Source organism: Vidua macroura, chromosome 17, assembly GCF_024509145.1.
Source record: "Vidua macroura isolate BioBank_ID:100142 chromosome 17, ASM2450914v1, whole genome shotgun sequence".
In the NCBI taxonomy this organism is placed as follows: Eukaryota; Metazoa; Chordata; class Aves; order Passeriformes; family Viduidae; genus Vidua; species Vidua macroura.
Genome location: NC_071587.1, coordinates 11,735,915 through 11,749,466, shown reverse-complemented (window position 1 = coordinate 11,749,466; position 13,552 = coordinate 11,735,915). Strand labels below are relative to the sequence as shown.

At 40.1% G+C, this 13,552-nt stretch overlaps 1 protein-coding gene across 4 annotated transcripts in view; it reads left to right on the top strand.

The window, feature by feature from the left end:
- The window catches only part of GNAS (GNAS complex locus), a 133,566-nt gene extending 126,857 nt beyond the window's left edge, over positions 1-6,709 (top strand). For all 4 annotated transcript variants that reach the window (XM_053992627.1, XM_053992628.1, XM_053992629.1 and 1 more), the window contains 4 exons: positions 124-244; positions 1,210-1,340; positions 1,864-1,931; positions 2,810-6,709. In XM_053992627.1, the coding sequence (XP_053848602.1) occupies positions 124-244; positions 1,210-1,340; positions 1,864-1,931; positions 2,810-2,956 (467 nt within the window). In that variant the 3' untranslated portion in view covers positions 2,957-6,709. The remainder of the gene's footprint in view (positions 1-123; positions 245-1,209; positions 1,341-1,863; positions 1,932-2,809) is intronic.
- The last annotated feature ends 6,843 nt before the right edge of the window (positions 6,710-13,552 follow it).

Genomic DNA, 13,552 nt, shown 5'->3' with positions numbered 1-13,552 from the left:
CAACAGCATCCCAGCCTGTTCTCTGCAGGGAGCTGAAAATCTGGCAGCTTCTTACTGAACTTCATGATTCCTGGCTATTTCTTCTGAAGCTTGGCATTAACTAAAGGGTATTTCTTGGTTTAGATGTGACTGCTATCATATTTGTGGTGGCGAGCAGTAGCTACAACATGGTGATACGAGAGGACAATCAGACCAATCGGCTGCAGGAAGCACTAAACCTCTTCAAGAGTATCTGGAACAACAGGTCTGTGAAAGGCTCTTCTCACTGAGATTGCTGATCCTGCCTCACACTGCAGTCACCACTCGTGGAGGGTCCTGGCTGGGACAAAGTTCTTTTTCTCCATAACAGCTCATAGAGTGCTGTGGTTTGGGTTTTGCCCAAAACAAGGCTGATAACACACTCATGCTGCTGAGCAGTGTGTGCAGAGCCCTCTCTGTTTCTCACACTGTCCCTGCAGTGAATCCTCAGGACTTTGGGGAGGGGACACAGGTGGGCAGATCCAAACTGACCAGAGGTGTGTTCCATGCCCATAACATCATTCTCTGCAGTAGGGGAAAAGAGGGGATTGTGGGAGATTACCCAGCTTGCTGGATATTGATCTGCCCACAACAGGTGGTGAGTGATTGCCTTTGCATCACTTGTTTTGTCTTCTCCTCCCTTTTACTTATCCTTCACTAATGAAACAGTCATCATTTATATTTTTATCTTGACCCCCAGATTTTTTTGCTTTCATTCTCCCTTTCCTCCACCCCCTGAGGAGGAAGGTGACTGAGGAGCTGTGTGGTGCTTGGCTGCCCACCAGGGTTAACAGCACGGGGGGCTCTGTTATTCACATTTCCTGGCACAGTCTGGGCTGGTTCTTTGGTCACGGCCTCCCACCTCTAATGTTTATTACACTCAGATCATTGCAAACAGCTCTGCACAGCTACTAATTGGTGGTTGCCATATTGAGGCTGAAGTAATTAAAGTAGTGATGGAGCAGTGCTCTGGGAGGTGGAAATGTTCCCCTGGGATGGGTTCGGATTAATAGCACAAAGTGAGGAGCACCCTCAGGGTGTGCACACCTGCAGTTACACCCTTGGGAACCTTTCCAAATCATTCCAGTGTGTCATAGGACCTTGTCCCCAGACATGCTGTGTGACTTACTTTAAGTTTTCGTATGATCTGGGCTGTGCCTCCTAACAGTGTTTGGTTTCCCTTTTCTGCAGGTGGCTACGGACCATTTCAGTAATCCTTTTCCTGAATAAACAAGATTTGCTAGCAGAGAAAGTTTTGGCAGGGAAATCTAAAATTGAAGACTACTTTCCAGAATTTGCTCGCTACACTACACCAGATGATGGTAAGATTTTTAAGTTTTGTTTGCAATTTTTCATTTCCTTGTTAATCACATTTGTGATGGTTTTGGTAGCTTCAGCTAAGATTTGAAAACTCTTAAGTAGATGTAATCATCAATGTCTTTTAGCCAAATTGTAATGTTTAATTCAAGGTATTAATAATGAGAGATTCCTGCCTCTTAAACATTTAATATATTAATAATTTCATCGTGACAAAATCCTTTTACTTTGGTGTAGATCGCAGTCTTGACATTTTGTCACAAATGTGTCCTCGGGACTCCCCCCAGTGCTGCCTGTGGACATTTCTCTTACCTGCCAAATGCCTGGTACTGTGGCCATTGTAATATTCCCTTGGTCTCCTGAAATCCTGCTGGTTTAAATAATGTTATGGTTTGTCTTGTCTCACAGTCAGTTTTGCCAAGTGTGTTTCTGTCATATGTGAGCAGAAAACAGAACAAGTTGAGATTTTTAGGTGCTATTACCAGAAAACACCTGTTTTAATAAGATGCTTATTTTATTATTAATCAGCAACACCAGAGCCTGGTGAGGATCCCAGAGTTACAAGGGCCAAGTATTTTATTAGAGACGAGTTTCTTGTAAGTATTTCCTTTCTTTGCCTATTTCTTCTGTGATTCTTCTCAAAGCCAAGCTCTTGCTCACCTTCTGCTGTTGCAAAGTGCTGTCACTTCTTGCGTTGTTTGTAATTAACATCCCCATTGCATCAACCACTGTTTATGAGCTTTACTACTCTTTCTTAGCTGCTTTTTGGATATTTGTTTGTACATAATTAAATAGTAAAAGAATTGGTGAGAATTAAGAAACCCCAAATAGAATGATGATTGAAGTCCTGCTGTTATTAATGGGGCCAGATTTTTATTCCATGCATTATTTCTAAAGATAGAGACTAATCAAGAGATGCCTCATTTGTCAGATATTAATGTCCTTTTCATATTATCTTTCCCATTACTGGTCAGCTGAAGCTATAATGGACATAGATTTTTTTTTTTTTTTAAATACTGTTACAATTACTTGAAATGGTGAGCTTGGCAATCAAATTGTGGACTCATTTTAAAATAGAGCAAAACAAAAAGTTGTGGGAGGCTTTCTGTAAAGCAGAGATAAAAGCTTTATACAGGGAGGCAAAATCCTCCTGCTTTTTTCATGGTCAAATGGACTAGGAGTTGTGTTGCTAAATCCACCAAAGCTGCATATAAATAATGGCATTTTCCTGAGTTCTCATTCCTCTCTGAAATTCCCCAGCTTGCAGTGACCACCTCACCGTATAGTTCTGATCATTTTGAATTTCATGTTTCAGGTGAAAAGTCTATGGGCATTCTGCCACTCCGTTGCACTTTCTGAAGGCACAGCTCACACATGCACACCTCACCTTCATTCAGCCGAGCTCTGGGGACGGGTTGGGGCTCCCCCAGTGGGTTTTCATTTTAACCCAGTGTCTCTCTCTTGCTCTGCACAGAGAATCAGCACAGCAAGTGGAGATGGAAGGCACTACTGCTACCCTCACTTCACGTGTGCCGTGGACACAGAGAACATCCGGAGGGTTTTCAATGACTGTCGGGACATTATTCAGCGCATGCACCTTCGCCAATACGAGTTGTTGTGATGGAGAGCACTTTTTTCTGTGTTTTGGACTCCTTATTCCTTATTAAAAAAAAAAGAAAAAAAAACACCCTTGCCCACATAGGGTGGAAGAGAACTGTTTGAATCTCCCATTGATTTGCACCCCTCAACTTTTTCTCCTTGCTGGACAATAGCAGCACTTCTAAGCTTGCTTCTGTACCCCTCGGACAGTTTGAGATGGCCCCTAACACTTAAAAGGCCATTTCCATGAGGATTCCCTAACACTGTTATTAACAAAAAAGAGAGAGAGGAAAAAAAAAAAAAAACCAAACAAAAAAAAAAAAAAAACAAAAAAGAAATAAAACCTAATTAATTAAAACCCCTGAATGTGGAGCACCTGAAAGAATTGGGGATGAAAAAATTAAAACGTTGAAACAAAAATTGGGGGAGAGAAAACTTTAGGTAATTTAGCACTGCTGTGGGCATAATCCTATAACCCGTGATCTCCACTTTGTATCACTCACTGCATCCGAGTAACGAAGGTGCCAAGTCACAGACCAAGTTTGAAGACAGACCCTTGAGTTTGGTTCTCTGACTGTAATGTGGCTTTGGGCGGAAATACTGACAATTCTCCAACAGACCTAGACAGTGCAAAAACCAACTGCTACCTTTCAGAAGGGTATTTTTAAAACCAGTCTTGGTGGTCTAAAGACAACCATGGACATTTATGAATTGAACTGCGTATGGCCTGTGATTGCAGAAAGAGTTAACCACACACTGTTTTCAGTTTGTCCACTGATGATCCCGTCTGCTCTAAAAATCATTATCTAGACTGTAGTCCTCACAGTCTTTCCCTTCTTTTTCTTCTTCCCTTCCCTCATTTTTTATTTTACTGCTGGATTATTATTCTTGTACAGACTGTAAAATGTATTATTTTGTACAACTTTATTGAAAATAACTTGTAGAAGATCTTTGTGCCTTGATTATGGCTGTACCTGTACAATGAGCTAAGATGTAAGTATGTTTGATTGCGCTGTACAGCTTTGTCAACCCTATCTGCAGCATTAGCTCAAGGTAGGGAAAATTTATCTGTAGTTTAGTTTTTCTGGTTTATAAAAGAAGGAAAAATACTGTTTAGTAAAAAAAAAAAAAGGAAAAAAAAGGAAAAAAAAAAAAGAAAAAAGTACAAATTGTGCAAACTTAACCACTTTAAAAGTGAGGTCTTCAACAAGTGACCAGATGTTGCAGCATCGTGCTTTTTAATTTTTAGCTTTAATTCATTTAAATCTCTATCCAAATGCAAAACATGGCTTGTTTCTACATAAAACCAAATTTTGCTACAAATTATAAATGTTAGTCTTTGGTCATTCATAGTCCTTTTTTTTTGCTAAAGACAAAAAAAACCAGAACAATAACAGACACGTAGGGCATCATGTAGGTCTGGTGACCATCTCTAGACTGGGCCAAATACCCACCAACCTCAGCTTGCGCTGCGTGGGCAACGACTACCGGAATGACAAGGTGTGCACTGCCCTTGGATTTGGCCACTGAATTCCAGTTTCAAACGACATTTTTATTTCTCTTTTAATAAAGAGATACTTTAGAACCTTTTTTTTTTTGTTTTATATTAACTATATAAGTAGCTTAAAAGTGAAGATGTGTGGATTTTTTCTTAAACTTGAATAATTTATGCAAATTATATGCTTAGAACAACATGTGGTACAGTAAAAAGAAAAAAGAGCAAAAATCACTGTAGCAATAAGAGAGCATGTAATTTTAGTAACTACTACACTGCTTTATATTTTATACCTAGGTGTTTTATGTCTCTGTGAGTGTGTTACTTTTTCATGTGTCTAAACCTACGTGTACAATTTGTACAGAGTCAGAAATTACAGCTGTAATAACACATCTAGAACAGTGTTAGCCTATATTACTCAAACACCCCTGTTCCCCCTTCATTTACACCCCTAAACTGATCTGGATCTTAACTGCAGTGACTTTAAAAAGAAAAGAAACAAAAACAAACACCAAAATTCTTGCCTCTTTGCCTTTCACACTAGCTTCCCTCCACCCAAGAGACTGTGTTGGCTTTCTTTGCTTGGGAAGAGATCCAGTTTAAATTCAAGTGAGGGCGTGGTCAGTGATGTCTGTGCAGCTAGATTTGCTTCAGGTATCGGATGCCTTTTCAATACTAAGAAATGCAACTGTTCAGAATTGTGACTTTTCATTTGCTTTTGTGGCTAAAGTCTTAAAATGAATCACACAGTCCATTTTCACTGGAGAGCAGGGATGTGAGGGAGTTACTGTCCCATCTCAATTCAGAATTACTTCCAGAAACACTGAATAGTTGAAAAATTTTAGCTGCAGTTGTTACTCGCCTTTCCAGAATGATCTTTCCTGTTCACAGGTTTAGATAGTTGCCACCTGAACTTTGTAGAACTGTAGAAAACGTGACTGAAAATAGGCCCCTCCAATTCAGAATGTATCCAGTGCCTGTAGGTGAAGGGCTGGCGTTTCCACTAGGTAAAAATGGGACACACATAGTGGAAAGGAAATTCATTGTGAGCCTTAATTTTAGTTACAGGAGCCAAAATCTTTATTTTAGTGCCAACCCTTATCTTTTTAAGCCTAGGAGGAGTTGGTGTGAACACCAAATTTATAAATGGAGAAAACCTGTAGTGGCGTGAGGAATGTAATCTCTTGTCTGAGAGAAACAAAGCACCTCCATTAAAAAAATTAACAAAATAAGCTTCTTCCTCTGATGAGGAGGGCACATAATAAGAATGAGCTATATAAGACAGCAACAGTTTAAGAAACCTAAAGCTTTATGTGAACAGATATGTTTAGGGGATGCTTTTTTTTTTTTTTTTAATGTGAGGAAAAAGGCAATTGTTTTGAATATGGTTGAGTTGCACAAGTACGGAGCGTGTGTGTGTCTTAATGTCTCAGTATTGCCTTTGTTAGTCTCTTTATTAGTCCATGCAGTTTGGTGGCCTGGTAAATGCAAGTCTTATTTTTAACAGCTTTCTTTTTCCTTTCTTTTTTTTTTTTTTTTTTTAAATACAAAACCATAAAGCTTTAATGCTTGCTATTTAATAAGTAACTGTGTTTTCTTCTGTCTCTAATTTAGTGGCCATAATTTGCAGTTAATTGAACCATTCCAACCTAATGCTTACCCATATTTCTTAGTTTTGTTTTATTTATTTATTTGAACTTCTTGTTTTCATGATTGAAGACTGTCACTTCTGTCTCATTCATCTGTTTGGAAACTTCTGACCTTACAGCCAAAACTTAACTCATTCTACTCAGTATTCATCGTGATGCTGAAGTGTAAGATACCTGCAAATGTAAACACTACCACTTTTATTAATAAAAGCAAATACAGTGTTTTTAGGGCACATTTGCATCACTGTAGTTGAGGTTGTGTCAGTATTTCCATTGTAAACCTATGGAGGGTTGGCACTAAACTGCCCTAAGCTGAATCTTTGCCATACAAGGCTTCTGCTCAAGCGTGATTTTGGTGGGTTGGTTTTTCAACAGTTTCCAACACAAACTCTTGTTTCTGTTTTAAGTTATACGACTGTTTTGTTGGATGGGGGTTGGTTTAAAAAGAAAACAAAACAAAAAAAAAAAAACAAACCTGGTTCAAGATTGTTTTTGGCACTTCTGTAACTCAGAAATGGTTTTGATTTTAAAACAACCTTCGGCAAGCCAGTAACCTACAATATGGTCTGATCACTTTGGGTATTTTGTAAAAATAATAATAAATTGTAGAGATGTTGTGGTTTCAAAATCAGCTACTGTGCATTTGCAGTAACTTATTTCAACCCAAGAGCTTTTAGTAATTTGTGCATCAGAGCACACATTCAGTGTGGTGCAGCAGAGTAGGGATAACTCCTAAAGATTTTTTCTTTTTTAATAATGTGGAGAGATAAATGCACTACTATTTAAATAGAGTAAAAAAGGATTCAACTGCCTCTGAAAGCATCAAAAACTACTCTCAAGAGGCTGAAACTGGAGCTCTGCAAGTTGATAGGAGCAGACTTTGATGCAAAAGCCTAGGAAGGCATCCTGGATCAGCTGTCATAGGCAGGAGTCCTTGAGGGCTTTTCTTCATTTATCTAAAAACTGTTTTGATTCGTGGCATCAGGGCAGGATTTAACTGAGGGCATGTCCTAACTCCAGAGGAAGGGAGGCTAACACTGCTCCACTGTGCTGCACAGAATTGATACCTGCAGGGTAATTTCCTCCTGCCAGTAAATCTATGCACAGATCTATTAATGTTCATGGCTTCAGAACTTGAGCACCTTGTAATTCGTCGCGGTGTGTTGTTCCTGTAAATGATGGAGGATGTTTTGTATTATTTATCTTATTTTCCAATGTCAAAAGTTATGTGCCAGTAAAAACAAAAGACATAAACACAGGAGATTGGCCCTAGACCTGGAGGCAGAGCCCGTGACAGCTGAGTACCAGTCCAGTGCCTTAGTGACAATGCTCTTGGTGATTGGTGCTATACAAATGTCTTAAGAGTGATAAAGTTGTTCTAAGTTATAAAATTATGTGACTCATTGTGGAAGAGAGTAAGTTCTCTTCTTTCCCCAGCTGTACCTAATGTGCTGTGTGTATTCCTAACAATGCTGGCACTCCTAAGACCTCTTCCATGGAAGCAGATGTTAAAATTCCTACTAATTTTAATAAGCAGGATCAGGGCCATAGATTACTATCAGTGGAAATCTCACACAGAAGCAGGTCCTCATCTCTAAGGTACATGTTGGGTTTGTATAACAGTAAAAATATTTATAAGCAAACATCTGCTTGCAGTCCAAAACCAAACTGTGCCCTTCTTCCTCAGCTTGCTATCTCTGAAAATTCATCTGGGAAAAGAATCTTCCTGTTCTATGACAAACTTTGAAGCGTCTTTGTAAATAAAATAAGCTACAAAGGGGATCTCTGAAGCTCTGCTGATAAAAGCCTGACACGGAAAAATCCCTCCGGTGACTGACAAGACAAATTCCAAGAGTGAGCCTATTTTAATTCTGGTCATACTCAGCTGGCTTCAGTCCTGTGAGTGCATGCGTGTCAGGGTAGGTAAAACTGCTTCAGAAGTTTGCTGTAGTGCACAGACTGCTAAAATTTGAGCCATAAGTACTGGCTTCAGAATTAATTGTTTTGATCCCTGATTCTCATTAAGAGTTCAAACTGCTTTTTATCCTGGTTACTTTCAGTGTACTGAGCTGAGCAAAATGGGTGCAGTATAAAGCACAAATCTGACCTGGAAAAGCAACATGGGAGGAGGTGGGAAGGCAAATAAGATTTCTCGCTGCATTAAATGTAAAAATAAGGTGGAGGTTTTTGTCTGACTGCTGTGTCCTATAAACTTAGCCTGGTCCCGTGAAAAACGGAATTCCCCAGGGTAACAACAGCATTGATACCTCTGTAACATGGATAACTGACCAAATATGTAATAGATAATTAAAAATCCACCAAAAAATAAACTTACAGATTTTCCTAATTTTTTTTTTTTTCACTTAGGAAGTCTGACTCAAAATTATTGAATGACAGAACAAAATAAAACCTTGTCTCAGATAGGAAGAAGGATAAATTTTTGAGGGAGAAGATGATGACACTAGGGACTTTTGTGTAACATACTTTTTAATGCTGGGGTACCAGCAGACAAATGTAAGCAAATTCAAAATTAAAATGTGAGTTTATCTCTTCACTTTAATTTACCCAGTCATTTCATTGAATGAGTTGGCTAATTTTTTTTTTTTAATTTACTACTAAGCAGGTTTGGAGAACAATAAGGACAGAGGCAGTAATGTTGGGAATTCTCTCAGTTCTGTTTTTCTGTCATGCAAACTATTGTATTAGGCTGTGAATTTTATGTGAATTATTAATAGTGAAGTACAGTGTTTCTATCTGTAGTTTTCTGGTATTTGATGTGACTTTGGAACTGTATCATTCTCGCAACTGAAATGCCAGAGTGCTGGCAGAGGGAGGAGCAGCTGTACCAGGGTTAGGAATTGCCACATCAGGGGGGCACAGTCCAGTTCTCTTTTTGCTACATTTTCAGTTTGCTGTTGGCAGGATCAGAAGAACTTCCACAAAAAGACAAATTAGGGGCTGGGTGATAGAACTAAATACTGTGGAAGAACTCAAAGTATTAATGAGAAATGTTTCAGACTGGTGCTTAGGAGCCACGGAGATGTGTCCTGAGGGGGGTGTGAGGGCTGATGAATATCTCAGTAGTTTTAATCTCTGTTCTCTTGCTGTTTGAAGGCACAACATCCAAAATGTAGTAACGGATTGTGACAGTTTTGGTGCTAACCCTGAGTTCTGTTTCTCACAGGACAAAGCTCTGCTGGGCTACAGAGGTTCATCTGTGTAAGGCAGTCTGGAAGTCCAGAGCAGCCACGAGCAGCAGCTTTTGTGAACCTATTTGTGATTTAAAACTGGGAAACTTAACAGCCAGTTGCTCTGTCCTGCAGCATGACCCAAACCCTGCTGCCTCTCAGTTCAGCTGCTTTCTCCTGTCCTCATCCCCTCACTCTTGTAATGTTGTGGTTGATAAGAGAATAGAGCAGTTATGAAAGAAAGGTAGGAGACAACTTCAAAGTTCAAATTCCATCACTTTGGATGCTGAAAAAGAGATTTAGGGGGGAAAATTCTTAATTCCCCAGGTGAGTGACCCAGTCTGGGATCCTCATACAAATTTTCAAGGTCAGAGAATGAATCTATCCCAAAAAGGCCAGGGTTATCCAGTTAAGGAACTGAAAGAAAAAAAAAAAAAAAAAAAAAGGCACTTTGTGCAACCATTAGAGCTGGGAGATAGTTTAGTGAAAGGTGAGTGTAATGATCAGCGTGAAAATCAACTGGAACTTGCTTTAAAGCAAGAAAATGTTTCCACCACAGGCTCATCTTGAGAAGCACTTGGGGCGTTGGGAGGCTCAGTGTTTTAAGCAATCCTCAGTATATAAAATACAGTTCCAACTTTTAAGCTGACATTCGAGGGACACTTGAATGACATCACATCAGCAACCTCCAAACCACCTTGTTTTGTTTCAGAATATTCTTGGTTACATGGTGAAGTGTCTTGTGTTCAATGTCTGGAATAACTGTTACCAGTACTTGAGGTACAAACAGAAATGCTTCGTCTTGAGGCTCTGCTTGAGAAGGAAGAACTCTTTAGCCAAAACTCATTAGCCTAATGATGCTGCTGTAATTTCCTACTCCATTGGAAAGTTATTACCTTAACTCTAGTTGAATGTATTGGCTGCTTTGTAAAGGGCTAACGATTACAAAAATACAAATTTATGCTAAAAGAATTTGTAGAGGGCGAGGAGCAGAGGGAATGACAGAGACTGCCAGGGTGGATATTTTTAAAAAACATATGAATAAAAGGCAAACAGTTTTGTTGGAAGTTGGCTCTTCTGTTTGGGATTTTTCTTCTATATTTTAGGAAGGAACCAAATGAAGTTGGATGATTTCATCAGCTGTATTACATTCAGCCCTTTAGGCAGCAAATCCTGAAATACAGTCGTTAAGTAATTTGGTCAAAAATCAAGCAAATTTTGATAGTTGGAATTGAAACTTGAGCATTTGATACTTTGTTTATTTTTCTGTTAAATACCAACCAAAAAAAAAGGTACAAAAAGAAAAAAATCATGTAATTTTCTATGTCCCTGTACATCTGGCTCTTCTTCACACACTCTCACTTTCCAGAATGCCTTTACTGCTTCCTCAAATCATGCAGCAGAGACACCAAGGCTGACCTTCACTGGATATTTATCGGGCTCCAAATTTTCTCTCTGTCTCAAACTTTATCTCAAAATTTGCTCTCTGCTTCATCAAAATCTCATTAAATAGAAATTGTCACTCAAGAATATTTTACACATAAAATGTAGTCAAATATGCATTTAGGGGGAAATTTGTTGCATTAACTTGCTGCATAATAAATCCTTTCAGGGACATCCAGGGAAATCTGCTTTTAGTCATGAACATTTCACTGATACTTTGTAAAACATTAATCCATATGGGGGAATGCAGTTAAACACAAGAGACAACCAACATTGTTTCCATTCAAAATTGTAAAGGTTTAGTTAGCAAAATCAATTTCTGGTACATTTAATATTTCATCACATTTTAGGTGATATCTTGAAACTGTTTGGTTTCATCTGATTTTGCCTCTTGTTTATTGACCTGAAGTGAGGCAAGCTTGGATATTGCAATTCTGCAAAGGGCTATTCAGCAAATGTCTGGCTGTTACAGATTTCTAGTTTCCTTCTCAAGGGAAGCTGAAAGTAAATGCTTTGAGTATTGTTAATTCTTTATATATTAAAAAAAAATCTTTTTCTGTTACTGCAATCAAAATAAAGAGATATACATATATAAAAATGGAAAACTTCTAGTTTTAAGATTCAGGCACTGAAATTGTATCATAAATGTCTTAACTGTCTCTTAATGGCAGTTGGTGCTGGGGGCCGTTCCCATTCTCTACTCAATTAAACAGGAAGTTTTGTAGCATAATTACCACTGAAGTCCCACAAGTCCAACTGTTGTCACCAGACAAAACTTTTACCTGCACTGAAAATGCTTTACTGAGGCTAAGAATGCTTCAGGCCATAAGCTCTGGCACAATGAAATTCTCCAGGCTGCAGATCCCAATGTCCTGCCCAGGAGATGCACAGCAAATTTTGGTTGTGGGAAGGAAGATTCTCCTACCTATATAAAAATTGTCATGCAAAGTCTGTTTAGTTGAACTTCCTGTGAAGAACCAGGCTCTCCCCCTAAGCCTCATGAAGTCTCAGACTTGTGGTTTTCCCATTCAGTTTCATTGGAATGTTAAGTCCTGGACTCACTTTTTCTCCAATTTGAAGTTTTCTGAACATTCTGTTAAGGTATTATAATGGTTACTCTGAAATCACCTCCAAAGAACTTGTCTTACATGTAATAGCTGATACAGGAGGTGTAGAGATGTTTCTTATGAGACTCTCAGTACTTTTTCTTTCTTGGTTTGAGATGGATTACATTCAGATCTGGTACTTTCTTAGGAAGCTCTGGTTAATCACTCTGTCTGTTACAAGTTCACTATTATTTCTCACATCTGTGGGATGGAAATTGCCTGCTAACCAAATGGAGATGAGCCAAAAACTTTTTCTCAAGGATATTTCCCTTGGCTCCCAGCCTCAGCTTGTCACTTCACTCCTAGTTCGTCCCTCATAAAAAACGACCACAGGCACCGTGATTCCCTTACTGTCTCCCTGCCTGCAGTGGAAAACGTGGAAAACCTGTCCCTTGTGGCTCTGCTTCAATCCGTGTGTTTTATCCCAAAAAAGCCTTTTTTCCTTTCTGCTGGCAGAGCGAAAAGAACATTATCCCGGGCTCTCCCGACTCGGAGCAGTGTTCCCGGAAAAGCTGTTTCACCACTGTAGGGCAGCACAGGACAGCACAACTCTGCTGTGCTGCAGCTCAGGTGCTGGGGTACGTTCTCTGTATTGAACTTTGGAGTGCAGCAAATCCCTTGATTAGCACAGAAACCACATTTGAACAAGGATTTTGCCTGTTGGAGATCGTATAACTTATTTCTGAGCAGGGGGTTTTTGGCCTTTCTTACCAAGCAATGCATGGAAGGCAATAACATTTCTTTTTACTATTTTTCAGTTAGAAACTGAATGAGAATAAAGGACCTTTTAAAGAATTAATCAGCAAAACTCCTGGCTGGCCTCCAAATCCCAGAACACACCCTTACCCTCCCCTTTCTCACAGTGAAACTCTTGCACAACTGAAGTGTGGCACTGCATCTGAAGAGAGACGGACGGTTTCTCACATGATCTCACTAATGCCTCTCTCCTTCCCCGAGGCCTGATTATGTGATCAGTTTTCATTGTAGACTTGTCCCCTGTTCATCTAATTCCTTGTCCCTCCCTTCCCTGAGGAACCTCTTGACCCGTTCTCTTTGCTCAGCATCCCCAGGTCCCAGGGTGAGCACAGCCAGTGCTCGGGGATCCCGTTTTGTGGATGGGGAACAAATCTTGTGTCACAGGCTGCCCTGCCTGCTTACAGAACAGCCCCACGACAGGGGACGTGGCTCTCACAGCACCTCTCCTCTGCCCAGAGATGCCCACTTTCATGCTCCAAAGTTATCCTCCCCCCCACCACTTTTTTTTTTTTTTTTTTTTTTTTTTTTTTTTTTTTGGTTTGGTTTGGTTTTTGTTTCCCTACTTGTCAGTTTTTCTATTCTACCGTAACATTTCATCATTCCTATCAAGCTGCTGTTGTTCGACATCCCCCTCATGCTTCCATGTGAGTGAGGGAAGGAGTGAGGGAAGAAGTGAGGGAGGGAGGGCACTGCTGTTGCCCAGCTGCAACCAGAAGAGGACTATATCCCTTGGAGAACACATCCCTTAGAGAAGACACCCCTCGGAACAACGCATCCCTTTTCTTCCTCTTCCCTTGCAATTCCCGTCCGATTGCTGCTGTGCTGGGAGGCTTCGCAGGGCAGTTTAATTTTACATTTCCACCGGTTCCTTTCCCCCCGGAGGGGTGTGTGCCCGCTGCCCGCCTCCCCTCAGAGCCCGGCACGTCCCGCCCGCCCGGCGCGGCCCCTCAGCCGCCGCCATCCCGGGCTCCCGCCCCGCCT